This window comes from Macaca mulatta, chromosome 3 (assembly GCF_049350105.2).
Source record: "Macaca mulatta isolate MMU2019108-1 chromosome 3, T2T-MMU8v2.0, whole genome shotgun sequence".
In the NCBI taxonomy this organism is placed as follows: domain Eukaryota; kingdom Metazoa; phylum Chordata; class Mammalia; order Primates; family Cercopithecidae; genus Macaca; species Macaca mulatta.
The window spans coordinates 189,762,193-189,786,282 of record NC_133408.1 but is presented as its reverse complement, the minus strand read 5'-3'; the positions used below and the strand labels follow the sequence as shown (position 1 = coordinate 189,786,282).

The window sequence follows — 24,090 nt, the reverse complement described above, 5'->3', positions numbered from 1 at the left end:
TGCTCACATGTGCCCTCGGGCACCTGATTCACAGGGACCCAGTGTTTCTCTAACCCAGGAATGAAAGACAGGACTCAGTGAGGCCTGAAGTGGGTGGGCTTGCTCAACGTGATTTCAGAATTTGGCAAGTGGCAGAGAGAAAAAAGCAAATGACTCCTGAACCGCCCCCCTGGTTAAAGCAGGGTTTGAGGAGCTGCAAGGCAGTCAAGCACTCCCTGGTGCAGTGCAGGGTGGAAGGGGAGTTCCAGGAGAGAGGCAGGACATGAGAGTCAGGGGAGCCCCTAGGGCTGGTGTCAGGTGGAGGGTGCCCAGGAAAACCCTTCTGGTTTGGTTTCCCGTGGTCCTAAGTGCTGAATGCTCAAGCAGGTGGTAGCAACCCTGGCGTACAACACCCCGTGTGATTTCACACTGCATGGTTTGTGATCAAAGAACTGCTCGGGGATGCAGCAGCCCTGGCCGAGTGCTAACCATCATCGGCACTGTTACCCTGGTAAGCCGTAACAGTCAGGGCGGCCCTCCTGGTCCACCCATCACCTTCATATGTCCTTCCGTAGATCTACAACTGGAGTTTTTTCCAGATATAGAGGATTAAAGAACAGTGACCAGAAGCCAGGCTGAACGGTGGCAGCTCCCAGAAGATGACACTTCCCTGCATACAGAGAAGGATCTGGGCTGTGAGAAGTGGGCAGGTGTACTTCTTCCTTCTCCAGAGCCATGGTGGGGTGGTTTCTTCCTCCTACCTCCCAGCTACCCAACCCTGGCACCCCAACACCCATCACCACCCTCTCCAATTCCCTCCTCTCCTCTGGGAAGATACCATCTGCGGCCACAGCCTGGGCTGGAGCCCTGGGCTCTTCTGTCAGCACCAGGGGCTCAGACAACCCTGCTTTGGAAGTGTGTAAGGGGTGACCTCTTGGGGCAGGAGGCCGAGGAGGGTTTGTGGGAAGAGACACTAAACTGACTTGGAGAGGGGAAGAAGGAAAACACCCCTGGCGAGATCTGGGCATGGGGAGTGCTGTGCTCCTAGCCTTGGGCAAATGGATCTCTGAGCACACACAGACCCGGGCTTCAGCTTCAGCCAGGGTGGTTCAGAAAGACAAGTGAGACCATGTGGAATATTCCATCCATTTTCTCTTCTGCAACACCAGACTGATAAGGATCCAAGCCAGTCAAGTCAGCCAGCCCACTTCAGACATGCCCCAGACAGGAGTGGGAGCAGCGTGTCTGGCTCTCTCCTGCACAGCTACCTCCTCAGGTAGCCAAGCCTCAGCAGAGCCCACCCGGCTCGTGCCTGCCTGACCATCACACGCACACCAGTTCTACAGTCGGGCCCAACCACACACACACCTTGGGCAGGGGGCAGGCAGGGATGGAGAAGGACATAAAACCACTCACTCCTTCCAAAAATATTTATTGGATTCCTACGACGTGCCACCTCTGGCCCTAGTGCTGGGAATATGGTTGGCTCTCCCTCGCCACAGCTTCTGGCTCCCATCCTTGGTATCACCGAGTCTTGGCAACTCTCCTACAGGGGCAGCCCCTGGCCATCCTGAAGCGTGGGCAGGACCGGCTGGTGCTGCAGCTGACTAGTCCAGACCTCAGCCACTTCACACCAGGAGACTTTCCCAGCGTCCCCAACAGGCCCCTCACTCGCTGCTTGAAGCCTGGGGTCCAACCTCTGAAGAGGGTGGTCACATCCGGGCCCGCAGTGAGGAACTCGGATCTTCCCTCCTCCTCCTCCCTCAACCCACGCTGGGACCTTTCCCAGCACCCTCTTGGGCCCTTCTAGAACTATTCTCAGCCCTTCAGCGCCTTGAGGAATCTACCGGTCCTGCTATGGGGAGTTCTAAGAGCCAGCAATCCTGGCCACACCCACTCCCCACACACACCCCACAAACATCCCCCGCACCACCACGGGTCCGCTGAGGTCCCGTCCACTAGCGCGCCTCCTCCTTGGGGCTGCATGCAGGGGCCGCGCGATGTACACGCTGGTGCTTGAGCAGATGCTGCTTCTGGCTGAAGCCGCGGCCGCAGGCGGGACACAGGTAGGGCCGCTCGCCTGTGTGGTTGCGCCGGTGCCGCGTCAGATTGGGCTTCTGGCTGAAGCGGCGGCCGCACTCGGGGCACGGGTAGGGCCGCTCGCCAGTGTGGATGCGCTGGTGGATGGTGAGCGCCGACCACCACGAGAAGCTCTTGCCGCACTCGTTGCAGATGAACTGGCGCGGCTCGCCAGGCCCGGTGAGGCCCGCGCGTCCCCGGCCCCACAGCGCGTCCCGGGCCCCTGGGGACCGTTGGGAGCTCCGCGGCCGCGCGGCCAAGCCTGGGATGGCCTCGGCCTGCAGCTGGTCACCCGGTTCCCCGGCCGGAACGGCGGGCTCAGCGGCAGCGTGGGCGCGCTGGTGGGCGCGCAGTGCGGCGCGGCTGCGGCAGCTTTTACCGCAGCTGGGGCAGGGCGCGGCCTGGGCGCCAGGCAGGTGCGTGCGCAGGTGCTTGAGCAGGTGCTGCTTCTGGCGGAAGCCGCGGCCGCAGTGCGGGCAGGGGTGCGGGCGCTCGCCCGTGTGGTTGCGCAGGTGCCTTGTCAGGTTGGGCTTCTGGCTGAAGCGGCGGCCGCACTCGGGGCACGCATAGGGCCGCTCGCCAGTGTGGATGCGCTGGTGGATGTTCAGCGACGACCACCAGGTGAAGCTCTTGCCACACTCGTTGCAGATGAACTGGCGCGGCTCGCCCGGCCCCGAGGGGCCGGAGACCGCGGTCCGGGCCCCAGGCTGGCCCCACCAGCCCTGGCAGAGCCCCAGCCAGGCCCACTCGGGGCGCCCCCGCGGCGGCCCCGGCCGCAGGCGACAGGCCCTGCGCGCCGCCGCGTCCCGAAGCAGCTCGTGCAGGCCGGCGCGGGAGCCCTGGCGGTCCCGGGCGTGCGCGCGCTGGTGGATGCGGAGGCCCACCTGGTGACGGAAGCAACGCTCGCACTCGGGGCACGAGTGGGTGGCGGGCCGGGAGTGGGTCTTCTGGTGCTTCAGCAGGTGCTGCTTCTGGCTGAAGCGCCGCGCGCACTCGGGGCAGCAGAAGGGTCGCTCACCAGTGTGGTGCCGCTGGTGGCGCGCCAGGTTCGGCTTCTGGCTGAAGCTCTTGCCACACTTGCCGCAGAGGTACGGCTTCTCCCCGGTGTGGGTGCGCTGGTGGATTTTCAGGGACGACCACCAGCTGAACCTCTTCCCGCAGTCCAGGCACACAAAGTGACCCTCGCCGGCGGAAAGCGAGGGGCTCAGGGGACCGGAGGCTGACCCGGGAGCCCGGCCTGCCAGCCCCGCATCATGCTCAGTGGGAGGGGCCCACCTTGGACTCCCAGACTCCTCCTGTCCCCCCAGGGCTCGAGGCCGCCCCATGGTCTGGCATGGCGGGAGGCCCGGGTGCTGCTGGAAGATGTTCTCCTTGTCCTTCTCCGCAAGCATAACCTGCGGTGCCAGTATCTGCAGCAGCCGCTCCGGCTTCTCCTGCTTGACCTTCATCACCAGCCCAGCTCCTGCCAGAGGCAAGCAGGAGAGAGGAGGGAGAAAGGTCACTGCTGCTCCGCTAGGTGGGATGGAGAGAAGGAGCGAGAGGGAAGGGGTGTGGGAAGGCAGAGAAGGGCTGAAAAGAGAGCACGAGAAAAGGCAGAAGGGAAAGATTTTAAAACGAACAGAAGAAAACAGGGCAAGAGAAGAAAAAAGAGTAAGGAAGGCAGAAAGGACAACAAGGGCAGGTTAAGATATAGAAAGGAGTGAAGGAGAAAAATACAAGAAAGGAATCATAAATGAATTACTCGAGTGCCCAGGTCACAGGATCCCTGAGACGCTGGCTGCTCTACCTTCTCCACCCTGAGGCCCAGGAGATGCAGAGAAGGTTAAAGAAACCAATCCAGTGAAATCTGCTGACCCAAGGGGCAAGGAGAAAGTGGCCAAGCTGCAAAACATACCATTATTTTTCTAAGAGGATCCATGTGCTGGAAGCTTTCTAAGCAAAGGCATGCCCAGTCCTCAGTGGTCAGGGAGACCAAACCCTGGGTCACTGCATCACCGTCTATACCGGCGGGGCCCCTGCTCCAAGGCAGAAGCCATGGTGGGGGAACACTTCACCTGCTGGGACCTTGGCTGTCTGGCAATTCATCTTCCTTCAACAAAACCAAGAACAAGAAAGTAGGCCAGAAAGAAAGACCTCAGCATCCAAAAGAGGTGTCGCCTTGCCTTTGTGTTAAACCTAATCCACTTTGCTCTCGAGGGTCCCACACCCATTGCTCCCAGCCCACATCTTGGGCCATACACAAGTCTACAGAGGCAGTTTGTTTTCCTAGCTCAGAATAAGAAGCCATAAGGAAACCGTTTGCCACAGACACTAAAGAATGCTTACTGTGTGATTCCATTTATGTGAAGAGGAGAAGCCGGCAAAATGAAACCAAGAGTTAGAAGTCAGGATAATGCCCTATTACAGAGGGCACTGTGGGTGGAAGGCAGCATGGGCTCTGAGGTTCTGGCAATGTTCTCCATTGATGTGGGTGCTAGTTACAGGGGAATGTGTGCTGTACAAGAATTTATAGAGCTTGTGATCTATGCACATTTCCAAAAAGGTTTACATGTAATAAAAAGTAGGTGGAATAAAACAGCTGTGAACAAAGAAAAGAGAAAAATCTTTAAACAGATGTCAATGTTACAAAGACAACAAAATAACCCCAAAGGAGGTAGAAGAACAGCATTAATAAAGATAAAAACAGATTATAGATAACGGACATGTAGCTGCAAAAAGGATTCTGAAAATCCCCAAATACTATATATGGACTTTATATAAATAAATTTGAAAATCTATATAAAATAGAAGATTTTGCAAGAAAACGTAAATTAAAACTGACCCAAGAGTAGGTGGAAAATCTGACGACATAAATGACTAAAAGAGCCTGAGAACATCTCAGTCTACCTCAAAAATGGGTAACAGGCTCTGTAACTGTATAAACAGGTGCTGCTAAAGCCTCAAGGGAAGGACCATGTACACCTTATATAAACTACTACAATGAATAGGAGCAAAGGGAAAGAGAAATCTACAAGGTTAGCATAACTCCAGTATCAACCCAAGACAAGAATGGAGGTGGGCAAAAGGTTTATCATTCTTTGAACAGAGACACAAACATTAGCAAAGCAAGTTCAGTGGTATTAAAATAATAACATACCCTAACCTTGCTGAGATTTTCCCCAGGAAAGCAAACATGGCCCAATATAATTTATAATGTTACCTTATTAAAAGTGAAAAAACTCCGAATAGATGTGAAAAAGTCATACGATAAAATTGAACATTATTTCTAGAGGAAAGGTTCGAAGGAGGGAGAAGGTAGAGGAGGAGGAAGATGAGAGGGAGGGAGGAGGGTAGGAGAGAGAGGGAGGGAGAGAGAGACAGAGAGAGAGAGAGAGAGAAGAAAGCTCCTAGCAAACTAAGAATAGAGGAAACTAAGTTGACAAAGAATCAAAGAATGTACTCTAGAAATTACAGCAAACATTATAACCAAAGGCAAAAGATTAGAAGCCCATTACAGTCAGCAACAACATGCAATGCTCACCATCCCTGAAATCAGTTGGCTGTCCTTGAGGAACTAGCCAAGGCAGAGGGGAAAACAAAGAGAAATGCATCAACACGGGAAAGGAGAGGAAACTGCCATTTGCTTATGATTATTAACAACCTGGAATGTGCAAGGGAATCCACTGAGAAATAGAAATAAGAGTTCAGCAAGATTGCCTGGTACAAAACCATACAAAAATCACTTTTTAAAAAATGTCAACACAAGTAACTAGGAATATACCTAATAAACATGCAAAACTTATATAAAGAAAACTTTTAAACTTTACTAAAGAGATAAAACTAAATGAAAGGAGCAATATATCATATTCTTAGATGAGGAGCTAAGATGTTCTTCACTCTGAAATAATGTTTAAATTCAGTGTAATCCGATTTAAGTAAATTGTAACATATATCATCTATACAAATTGCCCAGAAAATCCTAAAAATGAACAAAGACGACTTTGGCTTATATGACATTAAAAGCAAAAATGCTACTACCCTACACATATGAATGGCTAGAATTGAATAGAATAGAATGAATGGCTGGGCACGGTGGCTCATGTGTGTAATCCCAGCACTTTGGGAGGCCGAGGCGGGTGGATCACCTGAGGTCAGGAATTCAAGACCAGCCTGGCCAACATGGTGAAACCCCATCTCTACTAAAAATACAAAAAATTAGCCAGGGCACGTGGTGGCAGGCACCTGTAATCCCAGCTACTCAGAAGGCTGAGGGAGGAGAATCACTTGAACCCGGCAGCAAGCTGAGATCACACCATTGCTCTACAGCCTGGGCAACAAGAGCAAAACTCTGTCTCAAAAAAAATAAAAATCAAATCAAATAAATGAGAGTGGCTAGAATCCAGATCACTGGCATGTGCATACAGTGAGGCTGAGCAGCAACAGGGGCTCGTTCCTTCCTGGTGGAAATGCGAAGTGCTGCCACCACTCTGGAAGGCAGTTCAGCAGTTTCTTACAAAGCTAAATACAGGCTTACCATCCAATCCAGCAGTCGCTTTCCTAGGTATTTACCCAAAAGAGCTGAAAACCTCTGTCCATACAAAAAACTACACATGGATTTTTATAGCTTTATTCCTAACTGCCAGAACTTGGCAGTAACCACAATGTCCTTCAATGGGTGAATGGATAACTCGCATGATGGAATATTCGTCAACAATAAAAAGAAATAAGCTATGAAGTCAAAAAAGCCATGGAGGTACCCTACATGCAAACTTCTAGGTGAAAGACACCAATGTAAAAGGCTACACACTGTATGACTCCAAATATATGACATTCTGGAAAGGGCAAAACTACAGAGAGAATTGAAAAACCAGTGGTAGCCCGGGGTTGGAGGGCAGGGAGAGATGAACAGGTAGAGCACAGGGGACTTGGGGGGCAGTGAAATATTCTGTATGATGCTCTAATAGTGATACAGGACATTATGCCTTTGTCAAAACCCATGTAAGGTACAAGATCGAGAGAACCCTACTGTCAATTATAGACTTCAGGTAATAAAAATGTATCTATATTGGTTCATCAGTTATAATAAATATACCACACGAATGCAAAATGTTAATAATAGGAGAAACTGGAGCTAAGGTATAGGAGAACTCTACTTTCTTCACAATTTTTCTGTAAAGCTAAAACTGCTCTAAAATATAAAGTCTAGGTTAGACACAGTGGCTCTTGCCTGTAACCCCAGCACTTTGGGACGCTAAGGCAAGAGGATTGCCTAAGTGCAGGAGTTGAAGACCAGCCTAGGCAACATAGTAACACCTGTCTATATAAAAAATTTATTAAATTAGCTGGGTGTGGTGGTGCACACCTGTAGTCCCAGCTACTCTGGAGGCTGAGGTGGGAGGACTGCTTGAGTCCAGGAGGCTGAGGCTGCAGTGAGCCCTGATCGTACCACTGTACTGCGAGAGAGAGAGAGTGAGTGAGCGAGGGAGCGACAGAGAGAAAGAGAGAGAGAGATCCATTTGGGAAAAAAAGAAAATAAAACCCAACTCTTGACTGACACCGTTGTTATTGTTACTGGCATGGCTGTTCCATGGTGGGCTTGGTGACTTAAGGCTGCAAGTCAGATTCTCATCCACAAAAAATAGAAGTAAAAATGCTAAATACAATCATTACAATAATGTACAGTACACATCATAGATAAATAGGCCAATGGAACAGAACCATTTGATACATGATACAAGAGACATTCCAAGTCAATGGAAAAAGGCTGTTCATTGACTTAGAAACAACCCTCTCTTTGGGGAAAATATTTAAGTTAGATTCTCAGTGCAGATTGCTTATAAAAATCAGTTCCAGATGGACTTAAGTGCCAGCTTAAAAAAGAAAATGGAAGTATTAGAAGAATTGGGAGAATTTGCTTAGAATCCAGAGATAATTTAAAAGCCTTCTTAAACAGGATACAAAAGATAAAAACTAAATTTAAAACATCTGTATGACAAAAGATACCATAAACATAAGTCCGACAGAAATGGAAATTTTGGCCAGATGCAGTGGTTCACGCCATTAATCCCAACAATTTGGGAGGCTGAGGCGGGAGAATCACCTGAGGTCAGGAGTTCAAGACCAGCCTGGCCAACATGGTGAAACCCCGTCTCTACTAAAAATCCAAAAAAATTAGCTGGGTGTGGTGGTGCGTGCCTGCAATCCCAGCTATTCAGGAGGCTTAGGCAGGAAAATCACTTGAACCAGGGAGGCAGAGGTTGCAGTGAGATGATATTGCACCACCGCACTCCAGCCTGGGCAACAAAAGCAAAAACTCTATCTCAAAAAAAAGAAGAAGAAAAAAGAAATGGGAATTTAGAGCAGCATTTTCCCATAGAACCTTCTGCAATAGTGGAAACAGTTTACATCTGAGCTCTTAAGCCACATATGTTTACTGAGCACTTGAAATGTGACTAGTGCAATTAAGAAATGACATTTTTAATTGTATTTAAGTTAATTAATTAATATTTATTTATTTATTTTTGAGACAGAGTTACCCTTAGTCACCCAGGCTAGAGTGCAATGGCGTGATCTTGGCTCACTGCAGCCTCTACTTCTGAGGTTCAAGCGATTCTCCTGCCTCAGCCTCCCAAGTAGCTGGGATTACATGCGCCCGCCACCATGCCCAGCTAATTTTTGTATTTTTAGTAGAGATGGGGTTTCACCATGTTGGCCAGGGTGGTCTCAAACTCCTGACCTCAGGTGATCCACCCAACTCGGCCTCCCAAAGTGCTGGGATTTCAGGCGTGAGCCACCGCGCCTGGCCATACTTAAGTTGATTTAAACCTAAACTTAAACTAGAAGAGTTCTATATGGCTAGGCCATGTGCTAGACAGTGCAAGTCCAGGAAAAAATATGTGCAGATATAGAACAAATGCTTAGTATCCAGACTATAAAACAGACTCCTATACATGATAAAAAGAAGTTCTGGGCCGGGCGCGGTGGCTCAAGCCTGTAATCCCAGCACTTTGGGAGGCCGAGACGGGTGGATCACGAGGTCAGGAGATCGAGACCATCCTGGCTAACCCAGTGAAACCCCGTCTCTACTAAAAAAAAAACAAAAAAAACTAGCCGGGCAAAGTGGCCGGCGCCTGTAGTCCCAGCTACTCAGGAGGCTGAGGCAGGAGAATGGCGTGAACCCGGGGAGGCGGAGCTTGCAGTGAGCTGAGATCCGGCCACTGCAATCCAGCCTGGGTGACAGAGCGAGACTCCGTCTCAAAAAAAAAAAAAAAAAAAGAAGAAGTTCAACCCCACTAGTCATCAACAAAATGCAAACTAAAAGTGTAGCATCTTTCAACCCCTCATACCAACAAAAATTTAAAAAATCAATAATACCTCTACTTTACAATATGCGTGGACACTACACAAAAGAACTAGTATACACATGGGTAATCTGAGAGCATAAACTGGGGCAGAATTTGTGGAGGACAATCTGACAGTGTTTATTAAAATTAGAAGTGTGGAGAGCCTTCTGGCCCTTTCCAGCCAGCAATTCCATCCCACGTGTTCACCTAAGAAATACTGACATACGAGTGTAAAGAGGAATGTCCAGGAATATTCACTGAAGTGTTCTTTGTAATTAGCAAACAATGAAAAATAACTTAATTATCCTAAAAAATAGTTCCCTTCATAATATGGAATACTAGGCATCGACTAAAAAGAATGGAAAAGAACTATGTATGCCAATATGAAAAGATTCTCAAAACATTTTAAGAGAAAGCAAAAAACAAGTTGAAAAACCATATGAATCATCTGATTGAATTCATAAAAAATGAAACCATTCGGCCGGGCGCGGTGGCTCAAGCCTGTAATCCTAGCACTTTGGGAGGTCGAGACGGGTGGATCACGAGGTCAGGAGATCGAGACCATCCTGGCTAACATGGTGAAACCCCGTCTCTACTAAAAAATAACAAAAAACTAGCCGGGCGACGTGGCGGACGCCTGTAGTCCCAGCTACTCGGGAGGCTGAGGCAGGAGAATGGCGTGAACCCGGGAGGCGGAGCTTGCAGTGAGCTGAGATCCGGCCACTGCACTCCAGCCTGGGCGACAGAGCAAGACTCCGTCTCAAAAAAAAAAAAAAAAAAAAAAAATTAAACCATATGTCTCTACAAATGCACACAGGGATGATCCAGGATGAGTTACACCAATCTGAGACTGGTGGTTGTGCTGTGCCCATCAGGTGGCTGATGGCTGGTTCCCCTCAGCCCTCTCCAGCCAGAAAGATGACTGCGGGCCAGAAAGCCCCAGGATGCCAGGACAGTGCCGTCACATCCACCTGCCAAAGGACCCCTGGCAGACATAAATGACTGGGTTGGGTGAGGTGCTAAGCCCAGCAGCATCCCTGGAGGCCCTGGAGCTGAGGTGGAGTGTGCTGGGGCTCCAGCATCCCCAGGCACACTCCCGAGGGTTCAGGTATCCATATGAAGAGCGCAGGCCACTGGCCTGCCCGTGGAGAGTCCTGAAATAATGGCACCACTCCTCAGTCATCATGAAAAGAATCATGTTTTAGGTTTTAATGGTTCCGATAAAATTAAAAGGTGCAAAGCACAGATTATTGCTTAATGAGTACAGTTTCCCAGGTGATGAAAATGTTCTGGAAATAGATGGCGGTGAAGGCTAAACACTGAATGTACTAATGCCACTGAACCGTACACTTAAAAATGGTTACAATGGTGAATATCATGCATATTTTGCCACAATAAAACACACACACACACAAATAAAAATTAAAAGTTGCTTAAAAGGGGTAAGCTGTCAATTGTCTGAAAAACAGGGTCCTCCAAATGAGTGGTTCCCTCAGTCTGGCCAGAGGCCAGTCCCCACACGCCTCCGTGTCTCCAGGAGTCTAGGCTAGTGTTTTCCAAACTCTTCCCTAAAACCACAGGGTTCCCCAGAAGCTGCCATAGAGAGGAGAGAGGGCCCCGGCTGACTCCACAGCTCACATCAACCAGAGCAACCTCACAGTGACTCAGGATCCCATGTATGAGTCTGTGTAGGGAAAGAGCCTTCTATAACACGCTGCGCTCTAAGTTCCACTGGAATTTCCAAAACACACGTGCAGCTAGGGTGCTCCCGTCACGCACCTGGCTCCTCAGACAGGCACGCAGGTGCATGGCTAGGCTCCCTGAGGGTCTGTGTCCACATACCACACTGCCACGCTTTGCACTTGTGGCCACGTTTCTCCTTCACCCCACTGCCTGATTTTTGTCTCAGTCTTGGGTCTCCTGACATGACATTCCTGGGAGGGGAGGCGGTTCTTCCCACAGGGGCAATGAGGCAGGGGCCCTGAGGTCTATGGGGCAATTCCCCGGGAGTGGAGAGGGAGGTAAAGAAACCCGAGTCACACTGTGCCGAAGGGCAGGGCTCCCAAGGGTGCCCGGCGTGCTCTGGACTCAACCCTGCTGAGGGGCCTAGAGCCCTTCTGCAGCCGGGCCACACGCCACTGCAGCCAGGCCACACACCACATGCGACAGGGCATGCCAGAAAGGGCTGCAAGTGCTACTCACAGACGCCAGGGGCTGCTCCACCTCAGGCACAGGGATGCTGGGCAGGGGCTCCAGTCAAAAGCACATGACTGTGCGGGGAAATTTTCCACTGGCAGCATGTATTTCATCACAACCAGCTCTAAGCGGCTTAGCCAATAAGGACCCTGAACTCTGAGTGACCTCCAGGAAGCATAAATGGACTGAACTGAAGACACTGTCCTGACTCATGAGCCACAGCTTTGTTCCAACTGTCCTACCTAGAGTGCCAGCTTTCCATGCCTAATTAGTATAACCCCACAAACTCCCTGTTCTAGCGTGTAAATAACACCTCAATTTCTACAAGGCATGGGTGCACATGTGTCCCCTTGCCAGGCAAGTTAATGGACCAGGCTTTGTCATTTTTTGAGCTCCCATAGCCTCTGTCATTGTTCCATTCTTTGACATGGCTGTCCAAGCCCTGGTCCCCACCCTCAAATTCTGCATCGATAGGATGTACTAGCTACTGGCTGAGGGCGTTGGCTTGCGCCTGGCTTCAGAAAAGATGAGGGCACGCGACCTCAGCGGAGGAGACCCTGGCTCCCCTGCCTCCTCTCTCTTCTCTCTTACCTGTGCGGTCACCAGCCAGGCCACCCTCCATCCCTGGAGGCCTCCCAGCATCAACACCAGCTGTGTCCCTTTCCTGTCATCTGTCAGAAAGAGAAGCAGAAGAAAGAGAATGGGCCTGTGGGACAAGGACAGAACTCAGGGTCCCCAGCCCCCCTCCCATCCCATAAAGCACTCTCTTTTCCAAAGAGCTTTTCTATCCATAGCCACATTCGACGTGGGCAGGGGCTCTTTCATTGTACGCATACCTGCTGAGAAAGTAAAAGAGCCCTAATTCCCATTTTACGAAAGAGGAAACTGAGACCATGAAGGACCCCTGATGTGCCCAGAGTCATGGAGGTGATGAACGGCAGAGCTGGACAAAATCCCAGGTCTTCTAACACCCACACCAGAGCCCACACCCTCAACATCCGCAGGGCAGCGTGTGATGGACGCCACACCTGAGAAGCAGGAGCCTGGAGTAAGGTTAGAGATATGTCTGCAACTGACCACGAGGAACGCACCTGGAAGGCAGAACGGCCCTACATGTTTCCTCAGTCACCAGCCCCCTCTTTCAAAGTCCTCATCCATGTTCTAGCACAAACCCCTCTGGGGAGCTTCGGAGCCAGCCGTCTCCATACAAGAACACACACGGTCAACTGGGCATTGCAAAGCCCATGCCCCGTTCGCTGATCTAGGATTCATCTTTTTTTTGTTTTGTTTTTTTTGAGATGGAGTATTGCTCTGTCTCCCAGGCTGCAGTGCAGTGGCAAGATCTCGGCTCACTGCAAGCTCCGCCTCCCAGGTTCACACCATTTTCCTGCCTCAGCCTCCCAAGTAGCTGGGATGACAGGCGCCCGCCACCATGCCCAGCTAATTTTTTGTATTTTTAGTAGAGATGGGGTTTCACCATATTGGCCAGGCCGGTCTCGAACTCCTGACCTTGTGATCCACCTACCTCGGCCTACCAAAGTGCTGGGATTACAGGCGTGAGCCACCGTGCCGGCCCCTGGCGCTTCTATATACAGTCACCAGCCTAACTCCACTTCCCGTTTGCTCTCTAACATTTTTGCCACCCGAAGTGATCTTAACTTGTCTATTCCCCACCACACCAAGGCCAGGAGCTCTTCATGCTTGCCACCGGATTCTCAGGGACCAGAGCAGAGGGCATACAGAGGGCCTGTAACAAACGCAGGTGGCAGGAATGTGCTGCTCCACCTGGCCAGGAGCTGTGCAGCCTGAAGACTCCTCCTCCTCACTGGGGGCGCGCCTCTCCTAAGGACACGGATGTGGTCCCGTGCGCCTGTACCCCCTAGCAGAGCAAAGACGTGGCTGCCCCACGGAGATGCGCAGCTCGTCCTTCCTGCTGCCTCAAGGGAGGGGCTCTTCCAGATTTCAGTCAGCCCTTCCTCCCAGGCACCCTGGTTCGGCCACCCTCACAGAAACACCCACCCAGGCCCCAAGAGCCTCGCAGAGACCCAGCCTACCTCTCCCGGGTCCCCTTCAGAGCCCAGACACTGGGGAGCACACACCCAGACTGGGGATCTGGACCCTGACAAGAGACATGGGGGGAGGGGTGAATATGAATCTAGAAAATGCAGAAAGTCATTTTCCCTCGTACAAAGAGAGGACGAGACACCCCCTTTTTCAAGAGCAGTTTAGAAACTTCTAATTAATAAGCTCTATCTCTGTCTTTTTGAGATGTATGTGATTTTTTTTTTTATTTTTTATTTTTGCAGTAAATGCTCCTCAAGTAGAAATAAATCTTTTTAAAAGTTAAATAAGGCTGGGCGCGGTGGTTCATGCCTGTAAACCCAGCACTTTGGGAGGCTGAGGTGGGTAGATCACCTGAGGTCAGGAGTTTGAGACAAGCCTGGCCAACGTGGGGAAACCCTGTCTCTATTAAAAATATAAAACTTAGCTGGGCATAGTGGCACACGCCTGTAATCCCAGCTACTCGGGAAGCTGAGTCAGGAAAATTGTTTGAACTCAGGAGGCAGAGGTTACAGTGAGCCGAGATTGTGACAGAGTGAGACTCTGTCTCAAAAAAAAAGCTAAATAAGCCTTCTGGCAACATTACAACCCAGGACTGTCTTTCCCAAGGTCCTGGGGGCCACTTCTTTGAAATGTAAAGATCAAGGAAGACACTACCCCGCCTCCCAGTCTCCATGGGAGGGTGGGAGCCTGACTTCAGCAGGCGCCTGGCTCCAAATCACAAGCCTGTCTCCTGCCATAAAAATGTGAGAGCTTTATCTTTGCTGTGGGTAAAGGCAATTAGCTAACACAGATGGTCACTCCAATTACCACGTGAATTTGGGATGACCTGCGTGTGACAAATGGTAATGTCCAGTCCTCTTGCTGGAGGGCTGGTGGCTGTTTACCCTCGGAACATGTCTGTAACGGGCTGCACGCGCTGGCTATATGCAGGCTGAGAGCTCCCGTCTTCGCAGTCACTCGGGGGATTGTCTGTGGTGCGCACCACATTCTGGTTTCATGCACATTCAATCTTTTAAAAACTGTTTTTCTCTTCTACTTTTGCAAAGAGCTTTTCTGGGTTTGCAAGCGATTTTGTTTTCACTTCTATTTCCCCTACAGGGGTCTGTAAGCATGCCTACTCTGGTTTCTTACCGACACTCGAACCTGCTTGTGGTGCAGGGAAAAGGTGAGCAGTGGGGAAGGGGGCTGGAGGGGCCCCTGGTGGGGCTCTGATGGGTGCTGGAGGCTCCTCCCTCCCATGCCACCCTCCTCCCTCAGGGCCACTCTGTGAGCTTCTGCATGCCACATCTTGGGAAACCTCTCACCAACTGGACTTAGCATCCACCTAAAGAGGCGCAAAGGGGCTAGTGGACAGAGAAGCCACCTTGGTAAGGGGAACTCAGACTGAGGAGGGCAGAGCCCAGGCCAGAAATTCAGGAGGACAGAAGGATGGGCCTGGGTCTACACAAAGTGAGACCTCCAAGGCAAATCAAAGACAGTCCTCCTTCACCCACCCTGCCTCCCAAGAGGTATTAGGACCTAACAGCCACTCCGGGTAGTAGCAGGCCTTCCACTGTCCAGGACCTCCCAGAGCAGCTCCTGCCTCAAGCCTCAGTGCCTCTGCCTCGGGCCATACCAGGGCTCGAGGGGAAGCAGCTTGTGGCTTACATAAGAACAGAAGTGGAGACAGAAGGAAGAGGACCCAAGAGGAAGAAGTGAGAAATTCAAGGGGGAAACAGAAGACAGGAATAAGGGGAGGCCAAGTCTTTGGGGACCCGCCTCTACCTGTGTGCTCAGGTGGGCTATGTCTGGGAAACGGCACAGCAGGTGTCCTACAGACAAAATCCAGGAAAGCCCTCCATGTGACACATTCTAGGCTGGCCAGACACCACATGTCTCCACTCTAAGCTTCTCTCCTATTCTGCCTTTCACTCTGCTCTGCGCATGGCGGGCCCCTCCTAACCCACCATCCTGACACGTCCTCAGCCACCTGGAGACACCCAGGAGCCAGGTGAGCAGGCTGCCCAGCAAAGCCCCCCGGCTGGAAGACAGGCATCAAGGGCCAGACGCGCCATCTGCCACCAGTGCCCACACCGAGTCTTGGAAGGCCGCTTCGTCTATCGCACAAGGGACCCTGGACCCCTACCGGACCACCTTTCTTCTCTGCTGCCCTTCGGGCTCTGGGAGCAGGACACACAGGGGCCCTTCCCACACCTGGCTCTGGCCCGGCCCTCCCCGCACCGGGTCAGGCTGCAGTTCAGTAAGAGCCCGACAGTGGGCAGGCCTCAGCCTGGGCCCAGCTGCCATGACAACTGAGGACCAACCACACAAAGAGGGGATTGAGCTAGCAGCAGGTGGAGAGGCCCGGGGCAGGGGCAGGCAACAAAGGAGCTTTCGTTGTGGCAGAGACTTGGGGGCGGGGAGGCCAGACAGCAGCTGGGGGAGGAGAAAGGCCACAGGCCAGAAAGAGGCAAGGTCGTCCCCATCGCCGCCCCTGGAACCTCCCACCAGCCCAGCACAGCTCTCACAGCCTCAGCGCCCCAGGTCGGGCAGTCAGAAGCAGACCATGCCGCAGGTATCATCTGCTGCCAGTGGAGCGCGAGCAGGATCCACCACCAGGCGCTAAGGCTTTGGTGGGTGGGGGCAGCTCCCCAAACCCCAGCCAAAGGCCCAGTATCAGGCCCTTCTCAGCCCTGAGGTCCCAGCAGGTCCTCACTTGCTGGGCACTGCTCAGCTGGTCTTCTGTAGGAGACCTCCACAGAAACTGGCCTCCCCAGTCCCAGCCCATGCCCAGCCAATGCCTCCCTGCCCATGCTGCCCCCTTCTATGGCCTCGTCCTTCCCAACTCCACCTGGTCCCCAGAGCCTCCCTGCCCTCTCCCCCAGCCCATTCCTGCTATGTCCTCACCTAGTTCTCTCTCCCTGTGAGACCCCCTCACTCAAGTCAGCCCCAGGGAACGGGGGCTTGCTCCCATGCCTGCACATCCCTCACATGTAGAAGGTGTGTAATGTGTATTCAATGAATGTAAGAATGAGTGAATGAAACAATGGAGGACTCAAGAGGTGGCTCCTCAGGCTCCAGTCTTCTGTCACTATCAAGAAATCCCTCAGGACCAGGCAATGGTATTCTCTGCCTGATTTCAGTTAACAGCAGATGGTTTTAATTTAAATATATGACCAAAGGGACATGAGAAACTGATGTAAACCACACACAAACATACCCAGATACAATCATATCTAAATACAGCTAAGTAAACAAAAGTTCAAAGACACAAAACTACACGAGAACACCTGCAAAACTGTCTATGCAAATAGAGAATGTGAGATATTTTTTTAAACTCACAGACACACCTACAGATCCACAGACACACAAATATGCCACTGTGAACCAGGTCAGCACAAATCATTGCACAGCACACCTACAAACACAGAAATGCAAAGTCACCCACGACACAAGTATCCTTGTACACCCATGGCCATCCTATCACGCCCACTTGCTCCAAGGGAAAGAACTCAGAGAGGTAGAAACAGAAGCAACATACCCTCATCGAGCCAGGAGGCTGGGCCACGAGTCACCATTGGATGACCTGTGCTGGGTGGGATAGGTCAGCAGGAGCTGCAGCTGGCTGGAGAGGCGTTACAGCAAGACAGAAAGCCCTAGAGACAATGAGCCTGTGTCCAGCAAGCCTGGTGCAGCCTGAGATCCTCCAGGGCCTGGCCTGTGGGCTCTGGCCCAAGGGGATGCAACGGGTCCTCTCCCCTTCCGTCAGCTTTGGGTGACCTGAGCCGCCACCTGGCTGGCTCCTCAGCCCTAGTCTCCCCCTTGAAGCCCACTGCCTGAGGCTGGCAGGGATGGCCTTCTCAAGGCCACCCTTCCTGGTTTCTCCCCTCAGGACCCCATGTCTTAGTCAGGAGTCCCAAGTCCCAGCCCACCCATCACTGAGCCGCTGCTAGTCCCTGGCCAGTCATTGTAGGGCTTTAAGCTCAGGTTCCTGATGGCACGGGTGAATGGAAATACCTGCTCTCTGAGTTTGGGAGGAGTACCACAAGGCAGCAAGCCTGAGCTGGATGCACCGGGCAGTGTCTGTACAAGCCTCTCTGCCACTGTCCCCGCTGCTGCTCACTCTTCCTAAGCCATTACTCCTTCCAGCCACTTGGGAATCTCAGAGGCCCCCAGCGCCACACAGGAGCCTCCACACTCCACCCCGCAGGAGGAAGAGGGTTTGCCACGGCTCTGGTTGTGGCACTGTCTGTAAAGCCCTCCACTTACCAGGGCAGTTCCGCATGCCCCTCCCAGAGGTCCCAGCCCAAACCAGGTGGGCATCCCCTCCCCCACCTGGAGGCCTCCATCCCCACATCCAGCATCAGCCTCCCACCACAACTCCCCTGTCCCACCCACCATGACCCACCCTGCTCCTCTCCAACTTCCCGGATCCCACTCAGCACAAGGCCACCCCCACTGTGACCACTCTCCCAACCCTGACCCTTCCCCTCTTTCTACTCCACCATCTCCAGACCTCAGTCTCTCAAACACCCCAGTCCTCAATCTGGGGAGGGAACAGAGGAGGGGAGCCAGGGGAAAGGGCAGGCCGCCATCCCACCCAAAGAGCAGGCCATAGTGGAAAAGGCCGTTGAAAAGCTCCAGAGAGGGACTGAGATTGGGTTTGCTTCTGGTTAGCCACGTGATCCCAGGCAAACCACTTTCCTTCTCTGGGCCTCAGTTTCCCCACCTAAAAATGGAAATAACACTTGCTCGTGGTATAGAATGGTTATATTGAGTGGGGCAGGGGCGGTGGGGGGAGGGATGGCGGGATACGAACAGTGTGAGAGGACTCTCAGAGACATTCCCAAGGTGCAAGACAAATTCGATTTAGGTCATTGCTGTTGCCATCACCCACTCCCCATTCAGGGTTATAAGAACTGCACCTCAGGGTATGAACAGCCAGCCAGGTTTCATGGCTTTAGTTTGCTCCTGTCAACATTCCCAGGAGACCTGATCTGCATGCAGCCAGGTCACTTGCCTTATCCACTCTGCCTGCCCACCTCCCAGAGGTCCCCAATTCAACCCCAGCCATGATCCTGAGGTACCTCCTTCCAAGACTTCCTTCACCGGCCAGAGGTAAACACCCTTGCTGGAACTGTCCCACCCACACCTCCCCTGCCCCACAGCCCTGCCCCCTCCTCCTCAGCCACCTCCCTTCAGAGGCGAGAGCTGCACTTAACATTCCTCCGCCCCAAGTCTAATACTCAGGAACCTGTCAGGGCCTGGATCTGAGCTGAAGGTCGAGGACAAACCCAGCTGCTAACAGTCTCTGAACAGGTGTCACATTTTAATTAATAAACACGTTTCCATCCCTTGCTGCATCCAAAAGATGGAGAAACTTGGAAAACGAAAGTGAGATGGAGCAGGGACCCCTTCAGGCACCTGCTGCACCCTCCAATCATGAAAATAAAGGAAAATCTTGAGTTCTTTCCAGGGAAATTCCAGGCACCTAGCTGGTCCTGAGAAGTAAATGTGCAACCTGATAAAGTAATTGTAGCTAAAACAACAGCAAGGAAGTCCGACCACACGAGATGTGTGGTTGCCTATACAAACTAAAGGTAACATCTTAGAGTGTGTCCTTGGGTTGTTTTTCAGAAACCCAGACCCCCACCAAATGGAATTGCTGGCACACACACCTCAGATAAGGGGGAACTGAGAATTCAACTCTGCTCATCTTTCCCCATTGCACCCCGACATGCCCCATGCTCTCGTGGCTCTTGAACTCACCATGTCCTCGCACCCTGTGACCAACGTTGGAAGGCCCTTGCTCAATTCTCCCCTTCCCAGTCCAGATTAGGGATCGCTTTGACCAGGAAGCCTTTTTGGACACACCAGGCTCAGCCAGGAGCCCCTTCTCTGTTTAACCTGTGCACCCAGGACCATCTACATGGAATCATCATCGTCATCAATATTTTATTAGTCTGCACAAGACTACATGCATCTTAACACGGGGTCTTTCTCGCTCCCCTGCACCCAGTACAGGCCCCACACACAGTAATCCATTAATAAAAACTGTCACAAGGGAACACTTAAAGAAATTTCAGTACAAAACAGATTTGAAGCAAGGAAGCATGAAACCTTCAGCCTGAAAGGAGACAACTGCCATCTAATCTCTTCATTTTACAGATGAACATGGGAACAGTTGGCTGTGAAGCCTTGGACTGTCGTCGGCCTCCAGCCCCTGGGGCTCTGACCACACCCAGCCCCAGTTCAGATCATCTTGCTCAAAAGGCTGAAGGAGGCCCCATCTCCACACCTTCCACATGTAGATAGATATCCTCAACGTTCTTCACAGAGGGGATGCCCGCACCCACCCCACCGAATTCGCGGCTGCTGTGCCCATCTTCCTGGGGAGGAGTTCTCCGCCACACTCGACACCACACCCTTCCAACTTCTGCGGTGCTTCCCTCTCACTTATCTCCACCCCCAATCCTTATCCCCGCTCGTTTAATCACACATTTATTGAGCACCTACTATGTGTCTGTCACTCTGCAGCGAGCACTGGGGTTCCCGCCCCCAGAAGCTGATCTATCAGGGAGACGGACAGGAACCGGGAACTCGGAACAACGGGACAGCCCAGGAGGGGCCGCCCGCGGGCGACCCCTCTACTCGCCACCGCGTCCTCCCTCCGTCCTCACTAGCCTCCCTCCCGACCTCGCTGCCCTGGCCTGGGGCCCTCCCCACCCTCGGCCGCGCCCCTTTCCCCTCGGCTGTGTGGGGGCAGGGGAAACGCTTGAGACCCGGGGCTCGGGGGACGCGCGGGCTCGGAGGACGCGCGGGGCTCGGGGCACCCCAGGTCCCCGCCCCATCACTCCGCCCCAGCCCGAGCCGGGCGGAGGCAGCACAGGAGGAGCGGGGCCGGGCGCTGGTCCATCCCTCGCACCGCCCCTCCCCGCCCGAAATGCAGAGGGACTCGGAGGGAGGCGACGGGGAAATAAATACCTTTGACTTTGTGGCTAAGGTTAACGGGAACTGCCACCCCGAGGGCGACTTGGGCACCGGGCTCCCGGCCCTGGCCATTCCCGGGGCAGGCGGGGCGGGTACGGGTGTCTAATTGGCTGGCGGGCCTGGCCATCCCCGGGGCCGCCCTGCCACCCCATTGGCTGCGCCGCTCAGATGACCCGGCAGGTCCTATCGGAGCAGCCCGCGGGGCGGCCCCTTTGTTCTCTGGAGCCAATAACCGAGGGGGGAGGGCTGACCTCGGCCCCAGTGGGCGCGCAAGGCCCGGGCGCCGTGAACGCGCTAGCAGCCGGCCGCGGGGTTGCTGGGCCCCGGGGAGGAGATCTCGGGAGTTCGGGCTCCAGATGGCTGGCGGCGTCCTGGCACCCCTGCCAGGCCCGGACTCAGACTGCGACCCCGTTGTAACGCCTGAACTCAGCGCACGTTCGCCGAGCGCCTCAGCGCACCGGACGCTGTTTCTCCCTGCTGGGGACCCATCAGGACCCGGACAGAAACCCCGGCTGAGGCTGTGGCTGCCCTCAAGCCGCGACAGCCCCACCGTAGAGTGTGATAACTTTTAGGGTTCACTACGAGGGACCTTAGAAATCATTATACTCGATATTTTCGTTTTCTGTTTTGGGGATGTGGTCTCGCTCTGTCCCCAGGGGCGCGATCATGGCTCAGTGCAGCCTCGAACCCGTGGCTCAGCCGATCCTCCCGCCCTGCTAATTTTTTTAATTTTTTGTAGAGACGGTGGTCTCGCCATGTTGCCCAGGCTGGTCTCGAACTCTTGGGTTTAAGTGACCCTGCGGCCTCGGCCTCCCAAAGTGCTGGGATTGCAGGCCCTCGCTCGGCCCAATCCCTTTGTTTTCTAGCTGAGGAACCGCTCTGAGGTTACGGTACTAGGTCGGGTTACTAGGTAGGGCTCCCATGAGCAGAATCCTTTCAGCCCAGCTGCCAACCCGGTCCAGACTGCCAGACCTTCAACGAAGAGTATCTTCTCAACTCCCCACCCCATTGTAAGGAAATTCCTCACACTTCTCCCTCAAAGGGGGCGCAGCTGGATCAACTCCTACTGGCTGGATTCTCTCCAGAGCTGCTAGAAGCTGCCTCTGGGGCATGAGGTAGATACAGACAGAAGCTGGGCCTCTGAGACTTTCTACAAACGGTTGCTGTTGGGCAGGCGGACCTTATTTTCTTCAGTCAACAGCTGATTAAACATTTGCCACAGGCCCGGCTGCGGTTTAGCCTCAGTAGCACAGCAGGAACTGGGGACTGAGATTCGATTTTGTCACTAACTTCATGTGTACTTTTTATAAAAGATACTTTTCTGTTTCTGGACTTTGACTTATTCATCTATAAAATAGGGTTAATAATTTTCTAGTTGCCTGCACACGTTACTGAGTTTTTACCGTTAATTTGGTTATATTATCTATAGAAGGATTTGTAAAATACAAAATCATACACACCCTATAAAGAGGCCACACATCACTAGCTATCAACACTTTAGAGTCTCATTCTCCTGTTTATTTTTTTAGAGACGGGGTCTTGCTATGTTTCCCCGGCTAAAGTACAGTGGCTATTCACAGGCACAATCATAATGCTCTTCAGCCTCAAACTCCGGGCCTCAAGGGATCCTCCCACCTCCACTATACCTGAGACTACTGGCATGCACCACCACACCTAGCTTATTTTCTGGAAGAGTACCTAGAAGAGGTTCTACAAAGGCTTGTGGAATACATTCCTGTTTCTGAGACCAGTATTCTAGTTCCAGATTTGCCACTGGCTACAAGTGTTGAGACAGAGCAGGAACCTCTCCTAGGGGTCTGCCACCAGCCCCCCATTCAATGTACGAAAATAAAGAAACATTTGAGTCCCTTCAAGGGAGATTCCAGGCACCTAGCTAGCCCTGCAACCAGCAGTTAGGGAAGTGAATGAATGACCTGCTAAGCAAGAAAGTAGTAATAGTTTAAACAATAGTACCCAAATAAGAGTCACAAAATGTTAGCTTCCTCATAGAAACTGAAGATGACATCTTGACATATGTCCTTGAGTTGTTTTTCAGAAATCAGGACCCCCACTGATGGGGGTCACTTCCACCCTCTGGGCCTGTTTCCTCCTTACAGAGCAGACTTCCTCCAGATTGGCATCCCATGACCAAGGGTATTTCAGAGGTGGAAAGAATGGAGAACCTCTGGGATCCTATTTCCATTAAGAAGAAAAAAAAAAAAAGCTGAGGGGAGAGGCTGCTTGTGTGTTTGCAAATTCACGGGAAAAAATGTTAGGAGAATATTCCTCAAACTTTTCACAGTGTAAACAAAAAGGATTTGGGGAGTGGAATAGGGGAATGAAGGAGAGCATTCACATTAAATAGATCTGAATTATTTATTTTTAAAGATAATTTAATGCTTTTGTAATTGTAGAAGAAAACAAAAACTGTGGATTCTTCAGAAGAGGAGGGCAGCTCCTGCCAGCAGACCCCTACAACCCAGGCAGTCCTCCCCAGTGACTGCTATGGTGATGAACCAGGCAGAGCAAGGGCTTGAGAACCACTGGGCCACCCATCAAGGAACTCAGGAAGGAACCATGCACAATTTGACTCTATTCCTGCTTTACCAGTCCCCTCAAGGCCACTTGTGTGACCTTTCTGTCCTGTGGACCTCTTTCCCAACCCCACAAGCAGCAGTGGGCAGCGAAGCACTGAGGACACCCACACCCCACTTTCCCCATATCCTAGACTATTTCCTTTAAACGGGATTTTTCAAAAGGTTAGGACCCCTGGTTAGATCCCTTCTCACCCTCATCCTTGTCCCTAATGCCTCCAATACTAACCTAGATGCCAACCCAAGGACCTGCCCCTGCTCCCTGCCCATCATTTCCAGACATCGGCCTACTCTTTCCTGGCCATCTCCCCTTCCCTGGAAACCCTGTGTTCCCTCAAAGAGAAAAAATGTGACTGGGGCTTTCTTGAGACCACACCCTCTGTTTCCAGGCTTTGACAGATAATTTGCCATCAATTACACAGGTTTTTAAGTGACCCCATAAACCAATATGGAGCTTTGAAGCTGTTCTTTCCATCCTACACACTTTAAGCCCCACCCACACAGTTGGCATTTAATACTTATCTTAACCAAAAACAGCAGCACACAGCATTCATCCACTAAGTACACAGCAGTTGTCAAGAGCACAGGTTTCAGGAGTCAGACAGACTTGAATTTGAATCTGCCTCTGGTGATTACCAGTTATATGACTGCGGACAAATGTTTTCCTATATAAAAGAAGACTACCTCCCACACAAGGACTCATGAGATAATTTAGGTAAACTTCACCAGGTGCCACTCACGTCAACAAGTTGTGGTTATTCTTATGTGCTCTGTGCTAAATGCTGGAGATATATGCAGAAATTACTAACACAGGCAAGAAAAGAACCTATTAATGCCTGGTAAAAACAGGTACTCAAATTTGTATGAAACCACCAATTCAGGGATGC

At 52.0% G+C, this 24,090-nt stretch overlaps 1 protein-coding gene across 4 annotated transcripts; it reads right to left on the bottom strand.

The window, feature by feature from the left end:
- Positions 1-1,395: 1,395 nt before the first annotated feature.
- Positions 1,396-20,666, bottom strand: ZNF775 (zinc finger protein 775). Of its 4 annotated transcripts, XM_077997702.1 has the most exons (4): positions 20,136-20,301; positions 12,168-12,247; positions 3,953-4,147; positions 1,396-3,520 (listed from the first exon to the last, which is right to left on the bottom strand). In XM_077997702.1, exon 4 carries the CDS (start codon positions 3,504-3,506, stop codon positions 1,938-1,940), a length of 1,569 nt encoding a protein of 522 aa, XP_077853828.1. In that variant the 5' UTR covers positions 3,507-3,520; positions 3,953-4,147; positions 12,168-12,247; positions 20,136-20,301; the 3' UTR covers positions 1,396-1,937. The 4 variants fall into 4 exon arrangements, with proteins under 4 accessions (XP_077853828.1, XP_014990749.3, XP_028702282.2 ...); XM_015135263.3 differs by lacking the exons at positions 3,953-4,147; positions 20,136-20,301 and adding an exon at positions 20,604-20,666; XM_028846449.2 differs by lacking the exon at positions 3,953-4,147 and having other exon boundaries at positions 20,136-20,300.
- Positions 20,667-24,090: the final 3,424 nt, after the last annotated feature.

Bases quoted from the DNA above. Each gene is read 5' to 3' on its own strand.
- ZNF775 (XM_015135263.3), bottom strand. From the start codon at position 12,198: ATGGAGGGTGGCCTGGCTGGTGACCGCACAG. The intron at 3,521-12,167 runs GTAAGAGAGAAG...TGCCTCTGGCAG, and splicing joins CCTGGCTGGTGACCGCACAG to GAGCTGGGCTGGTGATGAAG.